Raw genomic sequence first — 27891 nt, forward strand, 5'->3', positions numbered from 1 at the left:
CTCACATGGGACAGCTCTGATCTGCAGGAAGGGGAGTTGTTCCTGGGGAGGGGCTGCTGAGTCGTGTTCCCAATCCTAGTATGAAATGGAACACTAATGAGTATGGAGCGTCCCTCTGGCTGAGAGGCCCCAGACTTCTCAGGAAAAATTTTGAGCTCCAGTTGGTCCCAGCCCTCATGCACCAGAACAGAATCAATAGGAGATGGGGAGGCAAGCTCAGGTACAAAGCAGTATTTATACATTTATTTATATATGTATATTTACTCCAGAAAAAAAAAAAGAACAGTTCAGGGGGCAGGAAGCAAGCAGGCCTGGAGCTGCTTCCCTCTCTGCCCACCCAAGAGTCAAAGTTGGTACATGATAAATAGGAGTCAAAGCTCAGGGAGAGGAACTGGGAGTTAAGTGGGAAGGAGGGGCACGCTCTATGCACACAGGCTTTTAAGGGGGATATGGTGTGGTAGAAGGTTCGTGCACTAGGAGGCCCTATGTACAGCTTGAAGCTTGGGGGAGATTAGCCCGGTGGCTACAGGAACAAACGCCAAAGGGGAGGGAGGAAGGATGGGCTGCCAGACTCCAGGTAGGGAACAGAGCCGAGACCCACTTGCCAGCACAGCCAGGCAGCTGGCAGCCTCCAGCAGGCAGCCCATTTGCCTTCCTTGAAGCCCTTTTACCTTGGGCAGAAGGCAACTTTGGTCCAAGGTTGACCCCCTCAAGCAGCTTGGAGCCCCTGCACCGAGGACCTCCTCCCCGGGCTTGGAAACAGAGCCAGCTGCTAACCAGACTGGGGGTAAGCTGTGTCCAGATGGGCTCCAGGGGGCAGCAGAGGGTCACTTTCCAGTTTAGGGCTGAGGAAGCCCCAGAATCCTATCCCAAGGAGCAGGCTCGGAAGTTTTAAGACATCAGGGAGGGCTCCCCAGTGGAAGGAACAGAGCCATCCTAAGTCTTGGCCCACTGCAAGGTTTGGGAGGAGGGGCACATAATTCCTATGTCAGAATGAGGAAGAAGAGCCAAATTAGGGAGGAGGGAGGGAGGCGAGGGATCCCTGCTCCCCCCAGCTTCCCCAGCCTGAGGATAAGTGCCTGGAGATCCAGATCAGATGGGGCCTGCAGTTCAGAGGCCTCTTCAGGACTCGGTTTCCCCACAGTAAGGCCTCCCATTCAAAGCTGAGAATGAATGAGAGGTAGGAGGGAGGCCAGGCCTGGCCCCCAAGGGGTGGCAAAACCCAAAAGGGCAAGACTGGCATAGCCCTTCCCCAGTTCTGAACCCAGGACGGATGTTGCTAGCTAATGACCACACTCCTTCCATGAGTCTGGATGTGGCCCCTGAATGCCCCAGGCACCCACTGTGAGATTAAAGTTGGCATTTGAGATGGCATGTCTTCACCAACCCGAGCCACCACTCTGCTCCCAGGAGGGCTGGGCACAGTAGGGCCTAGTGCCGAGCCCAGGTGCCTCCAGCTTGGCTGTCCAAGTCCAGCATGGGAGCTTCGGATGTGGGGAGATGAGGCCACTAGCAGACGAGTGGCAGGGGAGGCCAGAGACCCCCCAGGGCTCTGCCTCCTCTGGGCTTTCCATTTCCATCTTCCCACTCCTTCCTGTCCTGGTTTAAGTGCATTTTAGTAATTACTTCATTAATAACAGCAAAAGCTATTTGAACCCACCCACAGCCAAGACCAGCCCACTGCCTTGCAGGGATTCCTGCTCCTCTGCTCAGAGAGAATAGTCAGTATGGGGGTCTCCAACACCCACTGTGAGCTCCAGAAGGTGTGCACAGGCTGTGGGGCTGCAAGGGAACGTCCCTTTCCGGGGTACTCCAAGGGTCCAAGGCTTACCCAGCCCCCCAGCCCCCAATCTTCAGGCCTGTGAGGGTGGCTTCGGCCGGGCACTAAGGTATGTAAGGCACATGGTCAATCTTCCCAGCCCATCCAAGGCTGGCCCCAGTTACCCTGGGGGCTCTCGGGAGCCAAGCTCTCCCAGGGAGAGGACCCCCCTGAGCCATGCTTAAAGCTTAGAAGTTCAAGTCCAGCGTAACAGTCAAACCCCAAAAAGTCCAGGACCAAGCTGTCCAGGACCAAGCTGCCCCCAGGGAGCAGCTTCAAGGGTGAGGGCTGTCTGCCCTCGTGGGCACAGCCAAGTCGCTAAGGGCTGGGTCTAAGCCCCTAGCTGACCTGGAAGGCAGGCAGCTCTTCTCTCCAGAAGAGGGGCAGCTCCTGGTCTCTCAGTAGGTACCGTAGAGTGGGCTCTGGAAAAACCCAGGTTGCAGGCTTCCCCTTGCTTCCAGGGCACCCAAAGCCAGCCCTCCACCCACCATCTCTGGACAGGTGTGAATCGGCCCTGCCCTGGCTGGGGGGCAGGGGGCAGGTGGGGAGGCCTGGGCAGTCCCTGTCGCTGCCTCTGTGGTGCGGGAGGGGCTACCAGCAGGAACAGCAACTCCAGTGTGAGGACTTCCAGTTTCACCAGTCGCGGGGCAGGCCGGGGCCTGGCCGTAGCCTCTCCAGAGGGAATTCCAGTGAATAGAGAGCTGGCCGGCGCAGATCCAGTGTGACAGTCTTCGTCCAGTGTGGCAGGGGGCCGGTGCCCTGGTGCTGGCGTGGCGCTGCTCAGGGAGGGCAGCTCAATCACACAGGCGGTAGAAGCGGAAGTAGTAGTCTGCGGCCGGCCCGGCCGGGCTCTCCGCACTGCAGTTGGCCTGACCCTGGGCGGGAGGAGAGCGGGACCAGGTGAGGTGGCTTGGGCGCACGGGGCAGGAGGAGCCTCCTGCTGACCTCGCTGACACTCCGCCCCGTCCTACCACCCAGGGCCCTGCAAACCCTCTGTCCCGCCCCAGGGCCTCCGGGCAGCTTCAGGTGCCTGGACAGGGTGCCCATGCTCACCAGCAGTGCCACCCGGAAGTGGTAGGTGAACTCGCGGAAGGACAGGATGGTTACTGGCCATTGGTGGGAGGTGCCCTGGAGAGAGGGGAGAGGAGGGGTCAGGACAGCCCCCTGCCCCTTGCCAGCCAGCAGGCCCCTCGCTTACTGCCCTGGGGTCCGTGGCACATTTTAAGAAGGGGAAAAGCAGAGGGGCTCTGCAGGGAGACGGGAGACAACACGGCAGCCGCCCACACCTGGCCCCCCCTCTCTTTGCAGTCTGGTGTCGCCCTGCTTTCCTCTCACCCACTGTGCTCCCGGCACAAGGAAGTGTTTCAGCACCCCTGTCTGCAGTACGGCTGGGTGAGGTGGGTGCTGCTGCTGTCACCATCGGAACCTGGCCACCTGCCTCAAGTACCTAGCAGGATGGGGCAGAGCTGGGGCTCTGCCTCAGGGTGGCACAAGGCCCGGCCCTAGGGCGCGTCCCCATCTCCCTGAGGCTCTGGCCTCAGTGTTGTGGGCTCAGGCCTGTGCGCCACACCTGAGAGGCACGTGGCCGGGCTCTCCCTCCATTTCCACTGTGGACCCCAGACCTGGGCCTCTCTTGGGCACTTGCCTGCTCAATCCCCTACTCAAGTTACTTTCTGCCCATCCTTTCTCCCTGGCTGGAGCCTGCCTCCTGGAAAGCAAGGCCTGAGTCTATCCCCCCACAGCTGAGCCCCTGCAACAGAAGACGCCCCGATAAACATCACTACCTCCCTTCACATGTCCTGAGTCTTCTCCCATGGACTCAGGCCCAAGGAGAAGTAGCAGTCTCCCAGCCCCGGACAGAACCTAAGGGCGCTTCCAGCACTGCAGCTCTTCCTGCCACCTCACCAGCTGGTGCAGCGCACCAGGCTCCTTCCTGCCTCTCAGGTGCTTCCCAACACGCTCTGCCTCCCCCATGGCTCGCAACCCTGGCCACTACGTCCCTGCACATGCCGGTCCCCTACCCCCAGACACCGTCCCCTTAAGTCGCCCTGTCAAGACTCATCTCACACATTCCTTTCTCGGGGTGGCTGTCCTTGCCCTTTGGCCAGACTAGCGGAGCTTTCTACCACGGGCTCCCAGGGCAGGTGCCCGCCCTGCCCGTCTCCGGCACAGCACTCCTGTGTCGGTCCCTGGGGAAGGGCTTTCTGTGAGGGCGGGGACAGGGACAGGCAGTGCTCAGAGTGAGTGGAATGAATGAACATGTGCACAGGCATATGCGTGTCCCCTCCCCCAGGGGCACAGAGGCCCGGGTCCCTTGTGGAGATGCTGACCTCTGACCCTGAACTCTCTCCCATTTGGGGGCCCAGTTGTGCCAGGAGAGGCGGCTCTGGGGTCTAGCAGGCCCTCAGCTTCTCACTTCTCCCCCTACCTGGGTGTCCTGGTGGGTGTGGAGACTCTGAGCAAAGCCCCCCTCCTCACACGGCTCCTCCTTGGACAGCAGGCTGCACAGCACCACGGACACGGGGGAGGAGGAGCTGGGGAAGAGCCAGTTAGCGGGGAAAGGGATGCCGGAGTCCCTCCACCCCAGCCCCCACCCCCAGTGCCCCTCCACCCCAGCCCCTCTCCAGAAACAGACCACCTGGTCCCCACACAGCCTGACGACAAAAGTGTAGCAGCCGGGGCAGGACACGGCTTCCCCTTCTACCATGCCATCTGGTTCCCTCCGGCCCTGCGAGCAGCATCCCCATTTTACAGATGGGAAACAAGCCCGGAGACCACCAGGGTCATGCAGCCAGTTAGCCACAAGCAGGCAGTGAAACGCAACTTCCCTCCTGGGCCCCCATCCCCCAGGCTGCAAGGGGCCCTGTCCTCAGGCCTGGCCATTCGGAGGCTCTACGGTGGCACTTGTCCATGATCCCAACCATCCGTCCACGCCCCCACCCGACACTCACTTCATCTGCAGGGTCAGGTTGAGGTGCAGTGGGGTGCTGCTGCTGACAGGGATGTGGTAGGTGAAGTTTCCAGGCCTGAAGGGGCAAAGGTGGCTCCTTAGCCCTTGGTCACCCTGCCAAAGCCACCCCCATGAACTCTCAGTCCTGGCCTGTCCTGCGCCCTTCAAGGGACCAACACCCGAGCACCTGGGAAGGGCTGTCCCACCTTGTGAGGGACGTTCCTCCCTGCCCTGGGTCCTGTCAGCTGGGGACCTGCCCTTGGAGGTGAAGGGAGAGAGCCAAGCCCACCTGCAGGTGTCCTCCGGAGCACAGTACTGGGATGTGATGGGCATCGAATTCTCTAGCACCTGGATGGAGGTCAGGGAAGGCACTGGGTCTGCAAAGAGAAAGGCTGCTGGAGGATGACAAGGCAGGACACAAGTGGGAAGCAGCCAAGTCTTTCCTTGCCAGCCTTGGATCAGTCACTCACACCTTAGTAAGAATAAGTTTCTAGTTATTCTTTCCAGATTCCTGCAATGGCTGGGTTCATGTACCCTCTTCCCCAGCAGTCCTGGAATTAGCCAGTTTCCCTGAGCCTGAGGCTTGTCCCCTTGTCAGGACTATAGCACCCAAGTGCAGGGACACTGGTGTACAGGACCCGCTCGCCCTAGCCCATGCACCTCTTCCTGACTGCAGATCTCTTCCCAGCTCCAGGTTCAGGGGCATCAAGCTGGTAGCCTGAAATCCATCATAACGCGAGTATTCACATCACACACACTCGGGGTCCCCCCACACACCCCAAGGTAGCTGTTAAACATTTAGCGCACACCCTGCCTAGGGCCACCGAGGCTGAGTGGCGGTGGGACTGCCGACTCCCACACTGTGACATGGGGACAAAGGAGACAAGGCTTTCTCTTCTCCCTGTGCAGCTCACCCACTGCCACTCCACCCAGGACTGGGGAAGCTGGGGACACCAGCCACTGGCTGCACTTGGTACATTTTCAGCTCTATGAGGCCCAACCAGAGAGCCAAGGACCCCTGCTGGGTCCAGAACGCCCTGAGGGGCCACGGCCAGGCAAGAGAGAGGCAAGATGGACGTGCCTTCCCCATTTCTCCTCAGAGCAAACTCCGGCTGTCCTTCAAGTTCAGCTCCACCATGGCCTCCTCCTGGGCAGCCGTCCACACCTTAGCTTGGGTGAGGCACCCCCCCCCCAGGCCCAAAGCTGCCTGCTTCCCCTCAGAGCCATGAAAGCAGCTGTGTTTTCACATTGGCGAGCTCTTGGGGGGCCGGGCAGGTCGGGCAGCACCCAGGGAACGGGCCCAGTGGGCAAACCTGGCGTATCCCCCGCACTCTGAGCAAAGCCGTGGTTCCCTAGCTCTTTTTCCTTTCCAAAGCCCTTCAAATGAAAGTCGATGGGGAGGCACAGTACTTGGAGCAGAGCTGCCCAGGTCGGGGAAGGCTCCTGGCCGCCTCTTCGACCCCCATGGCAGCCCCTAGGGTACCTGGGAGGAGCCCAGCTTGAAAACTCCACAGTGAAAGGTTCTCTGGCTTTGCCAAAACTGAAGGTCTGAGGCTGCCGGGGACCCTGTATGGCACGCCCCTTGCCCTGGCTAAAGGAGGAGAGATCCAGGCTCTGGAGTGCAGCAGCCCTAGGATGGAATTCCAGCTCTGCTACCCACCAGCTGTGTGACCCTGGGCAAGGCACTAAACCTGTCTGAGTCTGTTTCCTCCTCTGAAAAATGAGGGTGACAGTTCCTTTCCTGCAGGCATGTTGTAAGGATTAAGTGAGACAGTCTAATCAGGCACCTGGCGGTCTGCCCAGAAGCCTTGCTGGGATGGGCTGAGAGGTTTCCAGGGAGCAGTGACTACCTGGCTGGCCCCGGGCCAGGGTGGGCTGGGGGGCTCGGCGGCGGCGGGCCCGGCCCAGGAGAGAGAGGCCAGGGCTGTTCTTGGCTTTGCCCTGCCCCCCGAGGAAGGGGACTGCAGGGCTGGCCACAGGCCCCAGGCTCTTGGGGTGCTTGGAGTGGCCGATGCCATTGGCTGAAAAGCCCCAGGACTTGGCTCTGATGTTGGTAATCGGCAGCAGGGCCATCTGGCTGGGGCCTGTGGACAGAACCAGGGACAGGCTGAGAAGAGGAGGGGAACTAGTCTGCCTGGACCCCTTCAGGCATCCCCCCAATCAGTCTTTGGGGCCTTTGTCTGGACACAGGTGAGCCCCCCCAACCCCAGCTCTGGCGCTGAGAGAGCCGTACCTGAGCGGCTGGTGGTGGGGTTGGGCCTGGGGCTCAGAGCATGGCCGGGGCTGGAGCTGGGGCCTAGATCAGGGCCGGTGGTAGGGCTGGGGGTGGGCGAAAAGCAGCAGACGACTGGGCAGGGGTGGCGGGAGCACAGGTCCAAGGTGCGGATGGCTGGGCCTGGGGCCGAGCCGGTCAGGCTGGTGGTAACTGAGGAAGCCAGAGGCTGTCTGAGCCAGAGGGGGTCAGCAGAGCCCCCCACCCAGAGCACAGCCGTGGCCCCCCCTCCTTTCCCTGAGTACCACCTCCAGACCCACCCCAGACACTCACTCAGCAGCCAAGAGGACTGCGTGCTGGGCAGCCCCGGGGTCCCGGAGGACTGTCGAAGCTGAGTGGTCCCAAAGCTCTGGCTAGACCTGCTGGGGAAGGGGGTCTGAGCTCAGCAGGGCTAGGAGAGCCTGAGCAGGGAGGCCTGGGAGTCTCAGAGAAGCAGGCGGGTGGGAGGAGGTGGAGAGGGTGAGTGGGAAGGAGGCAGGAAGGAGGGGGATGGCAGCAGGAGCCAGAGGTGGAAGGGGACGCTTGGTTCAGACACGTACCGTGGGCACATGGCCTCACTCCCCCCAGGATGCTGGGGCTGGAGCAGGGCCAGGAGACAGGAAGTAGACACGGCTAAAGAGCTAAGGGGCAGCAAAGAGGGGAAAGGGGGAGACAGGCGCAAAAAAGTAGAGAGAGAAAGACACGATCAGAGGGGACCCAGATGCTGAGGCGACAGTGGGCAGACGGAACCCCAGGGTCCTGTCCTGGCCCCTTCCCGCACCCCCATCCCCACCAGCTCCCAGGAGCACGGAGCAGGCTGGAGGGAAACACTGGCTTTAGCAGACACTGGGAAACAGCTGCCCACCGTCCAGGGAGACCCTCCCAACTGCCCCCCTAAGCTCCCAGCAGACACTGGGTCCCCTTCAGAAAACACCTCCTCCAGGCCCCCCACAGCAGCCAGGCCTCCCGGGACTTACCCATCGGTGTCCACCAGGTCCTCCTCAGTGCGCAGGCTCAGCACATACAGTGTGGACATGGACACCACGCTGGGAGCCACGGGAGAGGGCAGGTTAGAGAGGGAGCCACTGTCCCCCTACCCCCTTCTAAGGCACAGCTGTGGTCCTTGGTCCCAGGGGGTGGTCTCCCAGCTCAGGGGGAGGCCGCCCACTTTGTTCCCCAAGCCCTCAGCCCCTTGACCTCCCAGGCCACGTCTTCCTCTTTCCCGAGGCCTGGGCCTAGGGGCAGCTGACTCCACTGGGCAGTCCGACTCCCCCCACAGCCACCCCGAGAGCCTGGGGGCCACGTCACCTAAAGGCCATGACCACCACCAGGGCGATGATGGTTCCCTGCAGGAAGCGCTGACTGATGCAGGCCTGGTCCGGGACCACCGACGATGCCTGAGGACAGTGAGGAAGGGGGGGCAGAGGCAGAAGAGGCATCAGTCTGGCCCAGACTTAGGGCGCCCTGGTCTTGCCCAGGAGCTGGGGGTACTGTGGTCCACCCGATCCCGCAGAGGGGCAGAGGCAGAGAAGGTTGCAGCCAGGGCCGGGAGGGCTCCTGGGTCGGGAGCGGAGGGGAAGCAGCTGGAGTGAGTCAGGCTGGGGAGGCCCAAGCTGCGGAAGGAGGCCGGGGGGATGGGCCTCCCAGCCCTGCCCCCCCTCACCTTACTGGCCATCTTGGGGGGCCGCTTCTTGTGGGGGACACTGCCGGCCCGGCTGAACTGGCTCCCGGCATGGCTGCGGTGAGAGGGCCAGGCTCAGAGGTGCCCCCGGGAAGGGGGTCCGGCCCTCGCCCACCCCGCGTCCCCACCTGAAGGCGCCCGAGCTGCCAGTGGACTTGAGGCTGTCGAGACGCCGCAGCTTGGCCAGCTTGTGGCTCCAGCGCTCCAGCTCGTCGATGCGCGTCTCCAGGTTGTCGGTCAGCTTGCACAGCTCCTTCACGGCACCCACGTTCTCCATAAAGATGCGCTCCTGCCGCGGGCGATGGGCCAGTGGGAGGACGCGGCGGTCAGCCCCCGGGAGCCCCAGGCTCCAGACCCGTCAAGGAGCAGCCACGTGGGCACCCTTGCTGCCTCCGGTCCAGCCTGAGCAACCGCGGCTCCCAGTGCCGCCTGCAAACTGCTAAACTGCCTCTGCACCTTTGCTCAGCTGCCCCGTCTACCCGGACGCCCTCGCCCCTCCCTGCCAGGACCCTCTGTTCTTCAGAGCCCCTGCCCCCAAAGCCTGAGGGCCCCCGGCCTCTGCACATCCCTCTTGACTAACGTGATGGCGCGGTCTGGGGGCCCTTGAGCATTCAGCTGTGGTTAAAACACAGCCCACGCCTGCTGTGTCTCAGCTTCGCGACAGGCAAGCGACGCACATCCTCACGACAAGCAACGGGGCCAGGCCTTGCGGTAGCCGTGTGAACGTAACACGGGCTACTGCTGGGGACCGCATCTGATGGGGGTAAAGTGACCCTCCACCAGGTTCCTCTTGCCCTACACACAGCCAGTGAGCGGCCAGGTCTCCGCCCCGCCACCCTGTGGGTGGGAGGGGCTCTGGAGGCGGCAGGAGGGAAGACCGCCAAGCCCCCGCCTGGCCCGCCCTCTGCCCCTTACTCCCCTCCAGCCCCCCCAGCCCTCAGACCTTGTTCACCACCAGGAAGTTCTCTATGGTTTTCCCGTTGGCGAAGACCACGTCCCCAGTGTCCTTCACCGCCTCGGGCAGGATCTCCTTCACCTCCTGGGCGATGACGCCTAGGGAGGGGCCAGGTGGGGGGTGCACTCGGATATAACGAAGGACTTAGGGAAATGGAGAGGGCAAGGATCTGGGGGCTAGAGACGTGGGTTCCAAGGAGCCCCGGAGCAGGGCTCAGAGGGGGCGAAGATTCCGGGCCTCCCAGGAAACACGTGTGCCAGGATCGCAGTTCCAGGCAGGGGTCAGGGTTTTGAGGATTACCCAGCCGGGGAGAGGTGGCTTACTGGGAGTATGGATCCCAGGGGAAAGGGGCAGCATTCCAGGAGGATGAAGGTGGGATTCATGGGGGGAGCGGGAGGGGCGAGCATCCCAGGGCTAGTTCCCAAGGTCAAGGGACCTGGGAGGCTGCCAGGGGGTGGGGCTATCTGGGGGCGGAGTCCCAGGAATACAGGGGTGGGGTTCTTGTGAGGCCGGGGACAGGGCCAGGGTCTCGGGTTCCAGCCCCAGTGCGCGCCTGGAGGGTCCCTACCGGTCTCGGGCGCGGTGGCCTCCAGGCCCGCGCTGGCGGCGAACTCGGGCTTGTATCTGTAGCGCACCAGCCGCATGCGTGAGATCCTCTTGAGCTGCTCCGTGGTGTCCACCTGCAGCGCAGCAGTGGTCAAGACTGAATCCCTCCCCGCCTGGGGCCACACCGGCCCCGGGGGTCCGGGAGAACGGCAACCCGGAGGCCGCAATGTAGAGGGGAAGCCACCCCTCCTCCTTCCCCAGCGCCCCCTGCCCTCTACCTAGCCCCCCTTCTCTCCGGAAGCCACCCCCATGCAGAGAAACCCGCACCCCCAGTGGCCCACCCCTACCAGCAGCCTCTCCCCGCTGGTGGCCCTGCACCCACCACCACCCCCTCCCCGCCCTGGCCCCTCGCCGACAGCCCCGCCCGCACCTCCTGCACGTGCTCCTTGGCCCGCAGGTCCGAGGGGTGCATGAGCGAGCCCATGACCTTGACGTTGCCGTGCACCACCAGCGCTTCATCCGGCCGGTCCGTGTTGATGCCCACGCGGCCGTGATGGAAGACGGTGTCGGGCACCTGCGCACGCTGCCACAGCACGTCACTGTCGCTCTCGAACTGGCCCGGGTTGGAGGCCTAGGGCAAGTTGAGGCGGGGGTCAGTCCCAGGGGAAGGGACTGCAGCGCTCTGGGAAAGGGGGAAACCCCATGGCCACCCCTCTGGCTCCAGCCTGGTCTCCTCGTCCCACCAGGCCCCAATTTAAACCGTCCCTCCCCTCGGGACTTTTAGTGGCTTGTGGGCTACCAGGTCTGTCCACTTCCATGCTTGGCTGGGAAGGAGACACTGGCTCCCAGGAAGGGTGGCAGCTGGGCCCTAGGCCACGCGGCCAGTGCTCAGGATCAGCACTCCCCAGTAGCCCAGTGTTTCTCGGGGGGCTGCTTCGTCCAGCTCTGGGGAGGGCTAACCCCTGGTGACCCTCACCCGCACGATGATGCGCTCCGAGATCTGCGCGGCCAGCGTGTAGTTCTGGTTCTGGGCGTGGGCCTGGAGGGCCACCACCAGCATGAAGTACCTGGCCACACAGGGGTCTCAGAGGTGCCCGGGGCCTGCCCTGCCCCCCCCCCCCCGCCACCCCTCCTGGGCTGGGAGGTCCAGTGCACACAGCTGCCCCCTCGGGGGTCTCACTCAGCTCCCAGCACCCACAGGACAGAGGCGGTCCCCGAGTCTCCACTAGGGGGCAGCCAAGGCGCTGTTGCTAAAACGCAGAAGCCACCCTTAAGCCAACGAAGGGCTCGGCTTCCCCATGGGTGGGTCTGCGGGGCGCTGCGCCTGGCAGGGGTCTCCCGGTCCCCTCCCCACGGCCGGGTGCGCCGGGCGGCGGCTCACCTCTGGTCAGGGTTGGGCTTGCCCTTCTTGCGCATGTTGTTGGCCGTGGTCTCGCTGAAGTGCAGCCGCCCCACCGTGACCTTGGTGACCTGCTCAGGTGGCAAAGTGACCCTGCAGGGGAGAGGCAGAGCACTCAGGGGGCAGGGAGGGGCACCCAGGCCAGGACGGCGTAGGAGATGGGCACTGCGGGAGCCTCCTGACCCCCCACGGCTCCCAGGCCAGCCCCGGGGTCGGCCACTCACGTGACGGGGTTGAAAGGGCGCTTGCTCCGGTCTGACTGCGACTGCTCGATGTTGATGGACTGGTTCAGGGCCTCCAGCTGGGGGAGCAGCGGGGTCCAGGGACCCCTCCGGGTCAGGACTCCCCACTCAGGCCCGCCCACCTCCACCCCCCAGCTCTGGCCTGGCCCAGCTAGACCACGGGAGGAAACCGAGGCACCACCCCCTCACACCTCACTCCCCTATGCCCAGGTGCCTTCTCAGACACCCCCAGAGATCCCCCCATGGCCCCTCGCCCCTCACATGGCATCACGCCCCTGCACACGCCCACCCCCTCGCGCACACCCCACACCACCTCCGCATGCACATGCGCACATACCCCATAGCCGCCCTCCCTGGCCCCTCACCTCCCATGAACACACGCCGCCCCCCCCCACCGCAGCACCTCCTTCCACCTACTCACACACGCACTCAGTCACCTTCACTGCCCCCACCCCACACCCACACCACTCCCCACCCCCGCATGCACGCCTAGGCCCCGGCTCAGCCCCCACACCTCCTCCAATCCACACCCGCACACTCCTCCAGGTCCACGTGTGCACACACAGCCCTGCCCCCTCACATCCACACCCACTGCCCTCCCCCTACCTTCGCACACATCCACATCCACAGCCCACACCAGCCGCCACCCACACCCACTCATGACCAAGCCGCCCAGCTCCCCCCACCCATACCCGCACCCCCTCCACCTCTCAAGCACCAGCACCCAGCCCTGAAGGGGACACCGACCCTGGCCCCAGGGGGCTTGGGGCTCCACCCAGCCTGGAAACAAAATCCGCTACCACTGTGGCTGTGCTGTGGGGCCCAGAGGTGAGGGCATCTGAGCCACCGAGGGCCTCAGAGAAGGGCTGTGAGGGGGCAGCCCCAGTAGGTGGGGGCAGAGTTAGCCAGGAGAGGGGGTGTTGGGAGGGCATTCCAGGGAGAGCGAGAGCAGGGATGTGACCCAGCATGAGAGCACAGCAGATGGCAAGGCTGGACTGAAGGGCTGGATCGCTGCGGCCCTTGAGGGCTAAGCCGAGAAGCCAAGGCTTTGCCAGGAGAGCCCTGGGGAGCTATGGAAGGGTGGGGGTGGAGAGTGTCTAAGGTGGAACAGGAGATGAGGGTCAGATGGAAGCTGCTGCTACCTTCCTACAAGGAGGAGAGGTGGCCCAGACCAGGGGAGAAGGAGAGGGGGATGAGAGAAGGGACTGGGACCAGGCCAGGTACTTGATATGAGGATGAGGGGGCCCCTGAATTTCTGACTTGGGTGATGAGTGCCCCAGAGCCCCATTCCCTTAGGAGACCCCGGGATGGGTACGTTCACAGGGGGTTCAGTTTGGGAGTGGAAGGGCCTGTGGGTCCAGGAGGCATTTGATAAAGGGGGTTAGAAGGGGTCTTGGTTGGGGGACACAGACTTGGGGGTCTCAGGGAAGAGAAGGAAACGGAGTGAGCGAGAGCAGAGAGCTGAGGGGCCCGGATGTTGGGGGGCAGGTGGAGGGAAGGAGCCTGAGAGAGAGACTGAGGAGGGAGATGGGCAGGGGGTACAGCCAGCGCAGAGCGGCGGGACTAAGCGCCACAAAGGTCTCACACACGTCCCCGGGGGCCTGGCAATGCCCCTGACCTTCCCGGCCCCCCCTGCCGAGCCCCAGAACCTGCCTTTACTCCGTGTAGCTTCAGGTAGAAGGAGTCTAGGGGCTTGAGGCCCTCGGGCGTCTTGACGTACTTGGGCTCGCCCAGCATGCCGATGTACACCGTCACCTGGAAGTGGTTCTTCTTCTGGCACACGAAGGCGTCGTCGCCCACGGAAAAGTTGAAGCCCTTGTCGGCGTCCACGCGGTAGGTGAGCATGGGCCTGTGGGGGCAAGGCGAGGGCACTCGAGCCGGGCCGGGGACGCCAGCACCCCCGGGGGCTGCCTCGCAAAGCACTTGCCCAGCCTGTACCCCCAGACCCTCCCACCACGTCCCAGAAATGGAAACAGGCTCTCCGGGAGAATTCCACCAAGCCCGCAGCCCATATTCTTGCCTCCAAATGCGTGGGCCCCACGGCCTGGCCCTGGTGACTGCGGAGTCAGGGCCAGACCCTGAGGCCCACCAGTCCAGGAGGGACTGGGGAGGGGGCTTGGTGGCCTCCTTACCCACTTGGCTCCTTTCCAGAACCCTGCCTGAAGCCCCCTCCTTCAGGGGAGATGGGGTGAGAGGGGCTGCATCTGGGGAGCCTCACTGCTCCTGACAGCCGGTTGCCGTGGAAACGGTGGAACCAGGCGCCGGCTCTGCCGCAGGCCCAGCCCCTGCCCACCGGCTGGCTCAAGCCCCCAAACGCCCCCATTCTGACTCTTCGACTTCCCCGGGTAGGGACAGGGCCATTTCGGGGCAGCAGGCACTCGCCCTCACACTCTGCCTCAGTCTGCATCTCTTGCTGGGGATGGTGCCCCACGTCTGGCCCCAAGGTGGGGGCACCCAGGTGGCAGGAGAAGGGACAGCACTGCAGGCTTATGCCCAGGTTCCCAGGCCCCAGCGAAGCTCCTGCTGGTCCCACGCGCTTCCAAGTACGTAGCAAGAGGCCCTGGACTGGCCAATGTCTACAGGAAGGCCCGGGGCTCACCCAGCTCTGCCCCCCCAGGCTTCCCCCCACCTGCCTGCCTAAGCCAAGCCCCCACCCAGAAGCGGCTGGGCCATGGCAGGGCAGGAGCTCCATCGCAGGCTTCCTGGCCTCGGGCACTGGGGGCAGCGGGTTTGGCCCAAGAATGGGGTGGGAGCATGGGGACTCCTGCCCAGACCCCAGGGGCCAGACCCCCACAGCCCTGCCCCGCCAGTCCTGGCAGGACCTCAGGGGACCCTTCAGCCACCACAGCAGCTGGAACCCCCCAGCCCTGAGGGCTCCTGGCTCAGTCTCCAGGAGGCTGGTCTCCAGTGGGTCCCTGTCCTAGATCCGGCCAATGTCCAAAGTGAGTTGCGGGGAATCGCCCTCTCGCCCGGCCTCTGCCCTTCTGGGGGAGTGAGGGGAAGAGTTCCTACAGGGCTCCTGGCCCGGGGCCGGGGGAGCTGAGCCCACGGGGTGTTGAGGGAGAGCCCGAGCTAGGAATGCCGGGGGCAGCCTCTGGCCAGGCCCTCCCCCACCCCAGCCCTCCCCTGCAGGGAGGGGGCTGCTGGAAGGGCCCTGCTTACATTTAGCTTCCTGCTACCTTCCTGGAATGCAGGAGGAGGAGGAGGGGAAGGAGGAGCTGGAGGCACCCATCCACCCACTTCTCCCTGGCCAGGCCGGGCCGCCGCCTCTCCCGGGGGACACCACCTCCTCAAGGCGGCCCAGCTCTGCCCCGAGCCCACTTCCTGTCCTGTGAAATGGGACCGTCTAGTACCCAGTGACCAGCCGGGCCATGCTGGGGACGATGATGCCAGGGCTGGGGGTCCAGGCGCCCAACCCGAGAGCATCCCGGGGCTGGGGTGGCCCCGATCACTCACAGCTCCTTGTAGTTGGCGTCGTAGAGTGTCGCCCACTTGTTCTGCTGGTGCGGCTGCCACTTGATGGACTGGTAGTTGGGGTCCAGGTAGGAGCCGCTGAGGCTGTCATTGTCCTGCAGGAGGCCTGTGGTGGGAGAACGTCTGCTGGGGTCCTGGCCTGGGCCACTGGCCCCCTTGGGCCCTGGGCCCCACTCGCCACCTGGAAGAACTGACCCCAGCAGGGGCTGGCCAGCCATGTACCTGGTGAGGGTGCACCCGGTGGGTGCCAGGGCGGTGTCTGGACCCGGGCGATGCTGAGGGGCAGGGAGCCGGGGCCTGGCGAGAGCGGGCCCTGCGGAGGCCAGGGAGGGGACGGGGCTCGAGCGGGGTGCGGGGGCAGGGCCGTCACTGTGCCGGGCTCCTGTTTGATCATCCCGTTCAGCATCTGGGCATTGAGGGTGTTGGGGGGCGATTCGGAGTGCTTCCTCTTCTTGGAGGGGTGTGTGGGGAGCCTAGGGGGACAGAGTGTGAGCCATGGCGGCTGGCTGTCCCCGGCCACTCACCCCGAGCCTCCCCACTGAGCGGCAGCCCCTCCCCTCTCTCTCAGCAGGGTGGGCCCAGCCCGGAGGATGCCTCCTGCAGGGAGGTCCTGGGACTTGGCCCCGTGGGCCCCCAGCCCCCATGCTCCCCATTACTCCATATTATCACTTCCTGCTCCTGTCCCTCTCTCCCGCCCACCTGACTGTGGACGCCACTGTGTGCCCCCATTGTGCCTGCACGGGGCGCGGCGCACGGGGCGCCTCTTCCTTGTGGTGCCACTCTCGGCTCTTGAGAGTGGGGGCTCTAGGAAAAGAGCCATAGAGGGCCTGGTCCAAAGGGCCTTGGGAAGGAGAGTTCCCTAGTGGGCAAGAGTTTGGGCCGGGGGTGCCTGCATAGCACCCCTTCTAGTTTACACAAAGTCCTGGCAGTGGAACCTTTCCTTGAATTCATCTTTCATGAAATCCCAATGGGAAACGAGGTAAAAAAGAATTAATTGTGCAGACTGGAGTTGGAGTGAGAAGGCTGGGCCCAGCCTAGAACCTTCTCAGGGGAGGCTGGCAAGTCCCTGGAGTCTGGTGAGAGCACAGACCTCGAGGCCTGCAGGCCTAGGTTCAAATCCCGGCTCTGCCGCTTCCTAGTCCCGTGACCAGGGCAGGGCATTTCCCCCTCTCAGAGCCCCAGTTGACCTATTTGTGCAATGCGGTGGTACCCCCTAACGTAACGGGGGCAATCAGCCACAGCTGTAATTCCTCCAGCGCACGCACATACGTGTAAGTATGTCAGCTCCCACCCCTCTACAGAGCCTCCTGTCCTTCCTGGGCTCAGCCCTGCCCCTACCTCCCTACCTTTTTCTGGGCTGCCCACTGTTGCCCTCGTCCCCTTCCCCACCAGTGTTTCCGCCCTGGGGAGGCGACCGCCCGGGTCTTACTCGGCTCCGTGCTGCTGCAGCAGCTGGTGCAGCATCTGGGACTGCTGGGTGTGATGCAGCTCAGCGGGCGCCAGCCCCGGCCCCATGGCGGCATAGTGGGGGAGCGGGGGCTCGGCCTTCATATACAGGTCCCGCTGCAGGACAGGGTAGTGGGGTGGGGGCGGCGGGGGCGGTGGCGGTGGCGGGCCCGGCAGGTGGGCCGGAGGTGGGGGCGGGTGCTCCAGGCGGGAGGGCACCCCCACGTGGCATAGGGTCTCAGGAGTTATGGTGCGCAGAAGGTGGGGGTCTGGGTGAGAGATGGGGGGAGAGGCAGGCATCAGAAACCAGCCTCGCTCAGGGCCCTGGGCAGCTGGCCTCCCCTAGGCCCCCTGCTTCCCACCCACCCTCTAGAGCCAGGCCTGGGGGCTGCCCACCCACCAACCCCAGGTGGGCCCCGGAGACCCCGGGCAGAGAAGCAAGACCCTGCCCAGGGGGTGGACAGCCCTTCCCCCCATTCTGGATGCTTCCTCCCTCGGGCCGCTCCTCCTCTGGGTTTCAAGGAGTCTCCCAAGACCCCCAGCCCCATCCCGAGGCAGCTTTCCCCTCGGCGGCAGCCCCTCTACCAGGCTCCCGAGCGCCAGCCCCCCATCCCGAGGGGGTGAGGCCCCAGCTCCTTTTGTTCCCCAGGAGGCATTCCAGGCATGTTTTTGGTAAGATAAACAGAACTCTTGACCCTTCTCTGCGCTGCGGGGAGCCGGCCGCCCGCCGTCATTCTTCTCTTGGCCACCTGGGGGCCACGGCACCCTGAGAAGCCCCCCTAAGGGGAGGTGGGCCCGGCCCACATGCAGGCTGCGCCCGCGGCCTTCCCCAGCCGTCCACTTACCGCCGAAGGGCGCGTCCATGATGGCGCAGGCGGGCAGGCGGGTGGCATGGCCAGCAGGGACGCTCGCTCCGAGGCAGGGCTGGGCTCCCCACCCGCCCGTGGGGAAACAATAGCCAGCGCCGGGGAGTATTTGACCAGCGATAATCTGGGCCCGATGGGCGGCCGCTGGCCCCCTCGCTCCCTCCCTCCCCGATAAGGCTGCCCCAACCACTCGCCCAAACCCCGCAGGGGAGGGCGGTGCCCGCCGGACTCACCATTCACCTGCTGGGGGGAGTAGGCCTCAGAGCCCGAGTCTGGGGGGGAGTCCGGCAGCGTGCTGCGGGAGCGGGAGGAAGGGGCTGTGGGCCCGGCTGCCCGGCCCCCGGGGCTGCCTTCAGCCGGGGCGCTGTCCCCTGTTGCAGGGGTCAGCAAGGCCTGGATGGGGCTTTCCTGAGACCCCAGAGGCTGGGGGCCTTAAGACGTGCTCACATTCCGCCCCCCCACTCAGGGTGCCTGGTAGGGCCTGAGCTATGGGTGGGGATCCGCAGACCTGCAGGCCCTTGGGGACCAGTAACCAGTGTCCCTGATGATGGCACGGGGTTCTAGGCCTTTCCCCTCCCCAGCCTGAGGGGCCAGGCCTGCCTTGCCCTTCCTGGACCCGCCCGTGGTCCTACTTCCTGGAAATGCGGTGCCCCCAGGGGCTGGACCTGGGGACATCCAGCAGGTCACCCGGGGGGCTGCCCGGCCAGGGGCAGGTGTGGACTGGGCAGGGAGCCAGCTCCGCTGGGACCGAGTTTATTTTTTTCTGGCAGGTCTTGTTTTATCAGTGGTTCTCGGGCAAAAGAACAAACTCAATCCGAGAAGGCAACACGTCCTGAGTGAACCCTGTGCTCGCCCAGCGAGGGGGTGGCCGGGAGGGGAGCCGGCTCCAGGGCTGTCCCCGGTCCCCATGCCTGGAGGCCAGTGTGGGGCCCAGCAGCCGCCAGGCAGGCAACCAAGCTGTCACTGGATGCAGCCCCAGCTGGCTGCAGGTTCCCAGGGCAACCTTGGCCAAGCCACCCAACCTCTCGGCGCCTTGGTTTACAGACCTGCGAAATGGGGATGCTAACGGGAACCCCACTGGTGGGGCAAGGGTGGTGAACAGGGACCCGTTCTCAGACCTAAACTCGCACAGCCCACAATGTGTCGACCCCGGCCTACGCTCCCGGCACCTCCCTGACAATGGCCTTGGGCTTCTGGGGCGCGTGCGTGCTTTCACGCCCTGCAGGCCCCACCACGGGAAGCCCCGGGTCCTGGCACACGCGCTCACAGGCCTGGCAGTCTTCCCTCAAAAATATTCCTCCATTAGGTGATGGATTAACAGCTCTCCTCCCATCGGGTCCACCGTCAGAGGAGGTGCCCGCTGAGAACGGGGCCTGGGAGGAAGTGGGGCAATAAAAGGCCCTGGGCCCTCCCTGGAGCTGCCTGACCCGGGGCGAGCCCCTTCTGTCCCTGGGTCTCGGGCTGTGCTGCTAGAATCCTGCCGTGGGGAACAGCACAGCTTTATCCGAAGGTGGGCGCGGGGTCCCCCCAGCTGGTTTCTGGGAAGGTCGGTGAGATCACACCAGCAGAGCCCCCTGCATGGGCAGGCGCTGGTTAAGGGCCAGCTCTCTTCAGGCGCCTGTGGCTGGGGACAGCCCCACAGCCTCAAGCTGACGGTGCACCTGGCCCCCCAGGGCTGCGCCCCGGCACCCCCAGCCCGGCCTCCACTGCTAAGCCAGGAGTCCAGACACTCCACAAACCCATCCGTGGCTAGTGTCCCCCCAGCCCTCGGCCCGTGTGGCCTCTCACTAATCTCCGCGCTAACCTGGACGGGTGAGCCCTCTCCGGCTCGCTCTACAGACTGGCTGAGGGTTACCAAGGTGGACGGCCAGTGGCTGGAGCTGGAGAGGAGCCAGGCCGTCCCGACCATGCTGGGGCTCCCCGTGCTTTATTGTTCTTCCACCCAGGGCCAGGACCCCTCCTCCTGGGAGACTGGAACTTTCTCTGAACATCTCTAAGAGCCAGCAGACCCCAGGTATCTCCCCGTGAGATGTACCCGGGGGCCGTTTGGAGCCCGGCTGGGCCGGTGACCTTGGGACCCTTTTTCCTCCTCCCTGGGGAGATGTGAAGGCGGGCCCCAGAGGTCTCGGGCTCCAGGAAGCTTGGTTGGGGACCGCGGGGACCGCATACTAGCCACGGGCGCACTCCCCGGGGCCCCAGCAAATATCGCGGTGCCTGTGCGTGAGCTTACGTGCTCTCCCGCCGCCCCCCTCCTGTCCACTCCCAGCTCTCAGGTTTTCCTAGCACTTCTGCCCGCCCCCGTCAGCTCCTGCTCCGAGCCCTCCGTGGCTCCCCGCCGCTCAGATGAGCCTCTCCTCATGCTGGGAGTGCTCCTTACCTGCCCGCATCGCCCTCCGCCCTTCCCACTGCCCGGCCTTTGCCAGCACCTTCCAGGGCCACTGGTCCCTTCCCCGAGGCGCCCCCCGCCTGCCCTCGGGACCCCTACATCCTAGCCCTCCCCTGCTCTCTCACTCACCCTGGGGCATAGGGAGCCTTGGGCTCTGCCTTGATGGGCGGCCCAGAGCCCCCCAGGAAGGGCTTGGGCGCGGCACCCATGCCGTTGTTGTTGTTGCAGTTGAGCGGGACGCCGTAGCTGGGGGGTGGGAGGGGGCCATGGAGCCCCGGGGAGGGTCCGGGGGGGCTCAGGTGGTGGACCCCGCTGGAGCCGGGGAGCGCGGGCTGCCCATGGGGGTAGGAGGCAGCACTGGCCGGAGCCGAGATGTCAGGGAAGCAGCTGCAGAGAAGGGGAGGAGGCTCAGCCCCCCGCCAGGGCCCCCCTGTCCCTCCCCAGACCCACCCAGGGAAGGCGCATCTCCTGCCAGCAGGTGTGGAGGTGGCAGAGGAGGCAGCGGCTGGGAAAGGATGGGGAGCAGCTTCGGAGGTGGGGCCGGCCCCTGTGGCCAAGCCTCACCCTCCCAGGTGAAAGGCGGAGGCAGAAGGGCTGGGGCGCGGCACAGCGACGACTCACAGGTCGGAGGCGTCCTCCTTGCTGATGTACTCCTCCAGGATGCTGGTGTCTATGTTGGAGGGCTCCAGGGCGCCGTTGATGTCGTGGCCTGCAGGGAGGACCGAGGCGCACTGGGCAGGAGGCTGGCTCCCAGCGAGCTTCCCGGGCTGGGCTCTCCCTGCCCCCCGCTTCTCCCCATCTGCATGTCGCGTCGGGGGAGGGTCCAGGAAACGGGCAGCTGCCTTCCCCAGCCCCCCATGGCCCTCTGAGGGGAGGGGCCTGCAGGGCAGACCTGGGGACAGACAGGCCACTCCCTTCCCTGCCCCTGCTGCTACCCAGCGGCAGGACGTGAGCACACCCCTTCTTCTCATCCCCCTATCCTGTGGGGTGCTCCAAGGAGCCGAGTGCTCGGTGGGTGCCCAGCACCCTCGTTGGCTCTGACTTGCAAACCGCCCTGTCCGGTGGCGGTCAGTCCGGGATGGCCCAGCTGGTGGGCACATGGGAGCCGAGGCTGGACCACACAACTGGGGAGGGGGTCCGGGGTGCTGGGGGAGGCTCCTGCACCCCAGGCCGAGGGGTGAGGAGTCAGAATCAGGGGGGCCAGCCCAGCCCACCCTCACTGGGTTGCCCGCTGCCTCGTGTCAGGGGTGGGATGCTTGGCCCCATTTTCCAGGGGAGGAGTTGGAGGCCCGGTAAGGTAAGGGCTGGCCGGGGTCACCTGGCGGGAGCGATGACAGCCTGGGCGCCGGTCCTGCGGCCCACCCTCTCCTGAGTCCTCCCCACTGGCCCTGGCCCCAGGGGGAGGGGCTCACGGAATGGGCGGCCCAGGGGGCGGGGGCAGCAGCACAGAGGCGGGAGGCACTGGCCTTTCCCCTCCCGGGGTCACCTTGCGGGGGGAGCCGGAGGGCGGGGTGATAAGGGGGCTGACGTGGGAGATGCGTCAGCCCCGATAATGGAGGACGGCCGCACCCCACCCACACGGCTGACCTGGGCTGGCCAGCGCCTCGGAGGCAGCAGGGGCTCCTCCCACAGACCTCTGGAGCCTGGAGTCTGGGGTCTGCACCTCATGCCCCGCCCCTGCTATCCTGGCAACAGAGGTCAGACTAGATCCAGTTCCAAATCCCAGCTCAGCCTCTCCCTGCTGTGTGAGCTTGGGCAGGTCACAGATCCTCTGAGCCTCAGTCTCCCCATCAGTAAAATAGGCCTGTGAACAGCTAACGCCTGCCAGGGCTGTCGTGGGGAAAGTGCCCCCCAGGTAGTGGGTGCTCAGCACAGAGAGCAGCTGTCCTCACTTCCCAGCCCCCAGAGCCCTGGGGTCCCCGGGACCCCCCGCCCGGGCCCTTTCCTGGCCCTGGCCGGCATTTCAAGAATGCTGAGCCCCGCTTGGGTGATTAATGAGCGGCTAAGCCCTCCTGGGAGTCACGCGCTGCCTGGGACAGGCCAGGGCCCTCCTGCTGACCCCCACCCCCAGCTCACCCGGCCGGAAACAAGGGACACCCACTGTCTACGGCCAACACCATCCACGGCCCCGAGTGGCCGAAGCAAGAGAAGATTCTCAAGCCAGGAGCGACGGGCCAGCAGGCCGGGGTCCCAGGACTCCCGACCCTCCCAAGGCCCTCCGCCCACCCTCCCCCATAGCCCGGGCGCCCACTGGCTGAGCGCCCACTGCGGCTGGGCCCTTCTGAGCCCTCCTCTGTGCAGGACATCGTGCCCTTTGTGGGCACTGTGTCGCGTAATCCTCTCCATCCTGGTGGCCGTGACGGCAGCGCATGTCTCAACCCGCGACCAAGACACTTGTGACGGAGACAGTGAGGGTGACAGCGGCTCATCCTGGCCGACCACCGCCCCCCCCCCGCCCTGGCACATTTGCACCCTATGGACCTTGGATGTCACTCGCTGCTCCCAAGCGCCCCTTGTTCAGAGAGGCCTGCTCTCTTGCCCACGGCACACAGTGCGGAGGATTCGAACCCAGGCCTGCCACCAAGGGGCAAGCTGCGGTCGCTGTGCCTGCCTGACCTTCCTGGGCTGCCCCATCTGACAGGCTGGGGGTTCCCCAGGGGTCAAGCGCAAGAGGGAAGGGAGGAGGCCCTGGCGCGTCACCCCCACCCTGGCCGCTGAAGCTGCAGGTTTTTGAGACTGAACTTGGAATTTACAGTGAATGATGGGCTGATGCAGTCACGGTGTTTCTATTTATAACAGGCCTGGCCCCAGCCTCCCCTCCACTTCCCACCCTGGCCAGGAGTGCTCCTAATCGCCCCCTAATCCTCCTGCCCACCTCCCCCGGGATGGGGGCCCCCGGGCAGCGGCATCCTGGGAGACCCTAATGAGAACCAGATGTGGCTGGGGGAGGCAGGACTCTCCCGTGCCAGGGGCCGGGCGGACGGGGGAGGGAGGAGGAGCCGCTGGGGCGGGGTATGGGTGGGCCAGTGGGTGGGGGAGAGGTTTGGGGACTGGGAACAGCGACCCCACACCTTCTCCTTCTCCTGGAGCCCACCTCCTCCTTCCCCCACCCCACCCGGCTTGGAAGGGTCCGGCCTCCAGGCAAATGCCCCCAGCCTGCCCCACTCGAGATTTCCAACCAAACCTCCCAGGAGGAGAGGGGAGGGGTGGGGGCTTGCCGGATGCCCGAGGCTGGGGCAGCACCCCAGGAACCAAGGCTGGGGCGGGGCCTGCTGTACTCATTCTCGGGGGGTCCCCACTCCTCCGCTGCTTCCAAAGGAGCCTTGAAACATCGTTGCCACCCCAACCACGGATCCCCGCCTGGCGGGAAGCTGAATGAGCTCATCTCCTTCTGATCTCAAGACCTCCCTGGAGGTGGGAGGCCGGGCCCACCAGAGGCCCACCAAGCTCCCACAACGGAAAGTGGCACCCGAGGCCATCAACCAGCAGCCCTGCCTCCCCCTCCTCAGACCCCTCAACAACTCCCCCTGGCTTGGGATAAACTCTGCCCCCGCAGCCGGAGGCCCGGCCTGGCCAGCCCTGCCTGCCCTGCAGCCTCCTCTCCTGCCCCCGTTTCCCTCCCTTTAACTCTCCATGGTCCAGCCCCAGCCTCCTTCCCACCCTGGAGCAAACCTCCCACCGCAGGGCCTTTGCACATGCCGCACCCCCTGCTGCAGGAGGTCCACCCTCCCCGGCTGGCTGAGTCCCATTCCCTTGCGGTCTCAGCTCACACGAAAATTCCTCCAAGAGGCCATCTCGGACGCCCTCCTTCCCAATGACGGGGTCCCTCCTTACTCCCCGGCCTCCCCGCGCACTGCCCACCCACGGCTCATACTCCCTGAGCAGACACTCTGTGGCTGGCCCCCCGACACACTTGACATCATGCAGTCTCCCAACTCCCCTGAGGGTAGGTGGTCTCCTTTGTCTCCATTTTGCTCCACGGAGGCTTGGAGGAAGCTTCCAGATGTGGGAGCTGGGTATGAACCCACCTGGCTGTCGGGGGTAGGAGCATCTCAGCGGCGCCCAGCACACAGGAGCGGCGCCATAAATGTCCCCGGAATGAATGAGCAAGCGGCAGAGCGGGGACAGGAACCAGACCTGTCTCTGGCGCTGAGAACCTCAGCCCGGCCATGCTGGGGTTGGGGGTCCAGGGCTGGAGAAGGGCCCGTCCAGGCACCGCCCCGCCCCACCGAGCTGTGCCCCTTGTCTGCTCCTCGTTAACGAGGCCCTTTATTACCTGCCTCTAACAGGAGCCAGACGCTGTCCCTTCCCTGGGTCCTGGGATCTGGGCTGAGGGAGGAAGCCCCCTCTCCTCCCCTCCCCTGCTCTCCTCCAGGCCACCTAGCCGGGCAGGACAGGAGCTGAGGGGACTCCGCCAGGTGCGGGCTGAGGGTAAGCGGCCCCCAGGTGGCCCCTCAACCCGGGACACCTCTCTTCCGCCCCTCCGCGTGCTCCTGCCCCCCACCTCCCACCCCCACCAGCTGTGGCCGCTGGCTGAGTCTCGACCATTGTCCCGGGGGGACGGGGGGAGGGTGGGGACAGGGCACAGTGGGAGGCTTGTGCCCTGCCCACCCCCTCCCCCTGCCCGTCAATGGGGCACTTGTCAATTCATGCCCCAAACATGGCGGAAATCCCGTCGGCCACGTGGCCACGGCAGGGCGAGCCAGGCCCTGAGGCTGCGGGCCAGGCCGAGTCGAGCTGAGCCCTGGGGCTGGGTCCTGGGGCCCCCGGCTGCCCCGGGTGTCCACCCAGGCACCTGAGTCCAAGGGGCACCCCGGCCCCCGGGCAGGAGCAGGAGGCCAGATGGGAGGGGGCAGGGCGCGGCCCTCCTTGGCACTTCCCCGACGCCCGGAGGCCCCTGGAACCAGAGAGGCCTGGCTCCTAACACAGGCCCCCCACGTCACAGCAGTGTGACCCCCCCAGCAAGCGACCTCGCTTCCCTGAGCCTCGACTTCCTTCTCTGCCAAGTAGAGCAGGGATCCTGCCTTCCTGGGGTGGTCCTGAGCCTTAAGCGAGATCACGGGAAAGCTCCGGACCCCCAAGAGGCCACTCTTTCATCCACTGCAGCTGTGCCCTCCATGCCCCTTACAACACTCACCTTGTTGGGCCTCTGCCCAGGCTGCACCTCTCCACCTTCCTGCTCCTCTTCCCCAGGAGGCCGCTGCCCCTTCCCTTGAGCCCTGCTGCAGCGCGCCCAGTACCATGCCGTTAGTCTCACGTGTACGTGCATGGCATGGTCCGGCCTCCAGGCCTTGGCTCCGGCACCCCCTTTGGGGTAAGCCTGAGACTGACTGCTGCCTGCCCAAGCAGCCCAGTCTGTCACCCTAGTCACAGGAGAGCCCCTAGCGCGTGTGGTTCTTCTCTCAACATTGACTTAGCTAATCAACACACTTCAAACTACCGCCAAGGCCCAGTGGGGCTGTCACCTCCTTGCATTTGGATTTTCTCTCTTTATTAATATGATCCATAACTCGCGAGCCGCCCCGACGTCTGGGCTTCGTCTTGCTCCCAGTGCCCTCAGGGCAGATGCTTGTTTCCACAGCAACCCTCTGCATCTCTGCATCAAATCCTCAGTTACCTCGGGCCCACTGGCTCTTGAGCCATTGTCCATGGGGTCCTTAAACCTGAGCCACAGTTGTCCTTGTTCCCTCCCAACTTCCTGCCAGACACCCGGAAGGGCCCCACGGCCTGCCTGAGGAGACGCCTCTTCTCCAGGGCATCCAAAATCTTTAGCCACCTCGGGCTCATGGTTAGGCCCTCTCCTGACCCCGACAGCCGCCACCATGTCCTCAGGCCGCCACAAGGCTGAAGTCACAGGCCAAGGCTCCCCCACGCCAGGTCTAAAAGAATGAGCCCGGCAGCTGCGATCTGCTCCTGGGGCACCCACGCTGGCTCCCAGGGGATCCTGGCCCTGACTTGCAGGGCCTTGACTTAGCTCCACAGGGACCAGGGCAGGCAGGTGGGCAGGCCCCTTCCACAGGTGCAGAACAGGGACCCTGCAGCTGGGGGTGGGCACCAGGGCTCCACCAGGGGACCCGTGCCCACCTGTGTTCACACGCCAGCCTGCCCCACGTGCAGGGCACTCTGACATACGTGTGTGTCCACAAGGGCACACCCTGTGTTCACACGCCAGTCTGCCCCACACCCAGGACACTCTGACATATGTGTGTGCCCACAAGGGCACCCCCCACCCATGGAGCTCTTACTCAGGTACACGCTAACATGCCCTGACACACAGGCACACCCCATAGGGCACATCCGTTCATTGGTTCATTCGTTCACTTGCTTGTTTAACCATTAGTTATCACGTCACACACCGTGCTAGGGCAGGGGTTCTTAACCGTTTTTGATCCACAGACCCCTTTGCCAGTCAGGTGCAAACCATGGACCCCTTACCAAGTCCACACTCTCCTGTGTATGATTTAATAACTAGATCACACCCGCACCAACACATCCCCACAGGAATGTTGTTTTGAATTTCAGCTCAAGCTCACAGACCCCTTGTTAAGAACCCCTGCTCTAGGAGCACAACAGTCAACAAAATGGACAAAAACCCCTATCCGGGTGGAGCTGAGATTCGAGGGGGCAGAGCCAGAGGACAAGCTAGATCAGTAAAGTCCATCGCATTTCAGGAGGTGATAAGTGCTACAGAGGAAATAAAGGATGGAGGGCGATCGAGGCCAGGAGAGCGGGGAGGAGTTGCAGTTTTAAATAGGTTGGTCAGGGAAGGCCTCACCGAGCAGGTGACATTTGAGCAAAGAGGTGAAGGGGTGAGCCACACGGAGGTGTGAAGGAAGAGCATTCGGGAAAGCCAGTGCAAAGGCCCCGAGGCAGGAGCGTGCCCGTGCATTCGTGTCTCAGCACACCTCGCAGGCTGGGGCACCTGCACACGCATGCACACAAGAACTCCCTGACCCCGTGGCAGGTCCAGGCCTCCCAACAGGTGGGTGCGGCTTCATGCACCGGGGTTGGGGCCATAAACCCAGAAAGAACTTCCTCTTCCTCCCTCCAACTTCCACACTGCCCTCCCCACCCCACCCCCAGCTTCAGGCTGCTGCCAGGGCCCCTCAGCCTCCAGCTGAGTGCCAGGTCCCCCGCCATCCCCCAGGGGCAGACCCTGCCTCCGAGCTAGTAGAGGAGGGGGGCTCCCCTCTCCCCCAGGCCTGCACAGACCCTGAGAGCTCTGAGCCCCAGCCCAGGGTCCAGGGCCATGGGGGAGAAGAGCACGCAGGAGATGGAGATGGTGAGGAGGGGCATCGGGTAGGGACCTGGGGGAGAGAGGGCCCCCAAATCCCACAGAGGAGAGCTGGAGGCTGTGGTGCTGTACTCCAGGGAGGGGAGTCCAGGCCAGGGGGGGCTCTGGGCCCAGCTGCCCCGCTCCCACCAGGCCTTGCTGCTCCATCACACACCCCTGACCGTCTGAGTGAGGGCCCAGAGAGGTCCAGGGGCTTGACCAAAGTTGCCTAGCGCAGCCACCCTGCCAGCACCCAGCCACCGGTGGTGAATGAGGACCCCCTGCCTGCAACAAGGAGACGCCCCTGCCCCACCCCCAGCTGGCACACACGGCGACGGGCCGTGGAGACCCAGGATGCAGCGGCGTCACGTGGCCCTGACACGGCTCCTTGCTGTCCAAAACAAGAAAATGCCACCTGCCCCTCCCAGCCAGGGTGCCAGGACCCCTGGCAGGCAACATATGCAAAGACAAGGCGCGGTGGAGCCCCCTCCCCTCCCCGCCTCTGCATCCCTGAGGGGGAGGGTGGGCAGGCCCAGTGGACGCGTCTCACAAGCAGCCAGGGCCGGACCTGTCACACAGGCCGCGCATCCAGAGGGCCCTCCG

General features: G+C 64.7%; 1 protein-coding gene across 28 annotated transcripts in view; it reads right to left on the reverse strand.

Annotated features, from left to right (window-relative positions):
- Positions 1–216: 216 nt before the first annotated feature.
- The window catches only part of MYRF (myelin regulatory factor), a 32699-nt gene continuing 5024 nt past the window's right edge, over positions 217–27891 (reverse strand). Inside the window, exons 2-27 of one of the 28 annotated variants that reach the window (XR_011649897.1) lie at positions 20580–20724; positions 20145–20402; positions 17863–17924; positions 16747–17032; positions 15540–15790; positions 15300–15423; positions 13497–13692; positions 11826–11902; positions 11584–11694; positions 11179–11269; positions 10633–10833; positions 10225–10336; positions 9645–9754; positions 8830–8990; positions 8684–8756; positions 8329–8417; positions 7998–8066; positions 7581–7661; positions 7315–7400; positions 7003–7194; positions 6620–6853; positions 5059–5146; positions 4771–4845; positions 4248–4547; positions 2873–2947; positions 217–2694 (exon numbers count right to left, since the gene is read on the reverse strand). Coding sequence is in view for 24 of the 28 variants with exons in the window: in XM_058305318.2 (XP_058161301.1) it covers positions 2614–2694; positions 2873–2947; positions 4248–4353; positions 4771–4845; positions 5059–5161; positions 6620–6853; positions 7003–7194; positions 7315–7403; positions 7581–7661; positions 7998–8066; positions 8329–8417; positions 8684–8756; positions 8830–8990; positions 9645–9754; positions 10225–10336; positions 10633–10833; positions 11179–11269; positions 11584–11694; positions 11826–11902; positions 13497–13692; positions 15300–15423; positions 15540–15790; positions 16747–17032; positions 17863–17924; positions 20145–20402; positions 20637–21115 (3786 nt within the window). In the remaining 4 variants the exon portion in view is untranslated. Of the gene's footprint in view, positions 2695–2872; positions 2948–4247; positions 4548–4770; positions 4846–5058; positions 5162–6619; positions 6854–7002; positions 7215–7314; positions 7404–7580; positions 7662–7997; positions 8067–8328; positions 8418–8683; positions 8757–8829; positions 8991–9644; positions 9755–10224; positions 10337–10632; positions 10834–11178; positions 11270–11583; positions 11695–11825; positions 11903–13496; positions 13693–15299; positions 15424–15539; positions 15791–16746; positions 17033–17862; positions 17925–20144; positions 20403–20579; positions 21230–27891 lie in introns of those variants that run through there. The other 27 variants (XR_011649896.1, XR_011649895.1, XM_071217985.1 and 24 more) reach the window with 27 other exon arrangements.

The sequence above is a fragment of the Dasypus novemcinctus genome, chromosome 10 (assembly GCF_030445035.2).
Source record: "Dasypus novemcinctus isolate mDasNov1 chromosome 10, mDasNov1.1.hap2, whole genome shotgun sequence".
NCBI classification, from domain to species: domain Eukaryota; kingdom Metazoa; phylum Chordata; class Mammalia; order Cingulata; family Dasypodidae; genus Dasypus; species Dasypus novemcinctus.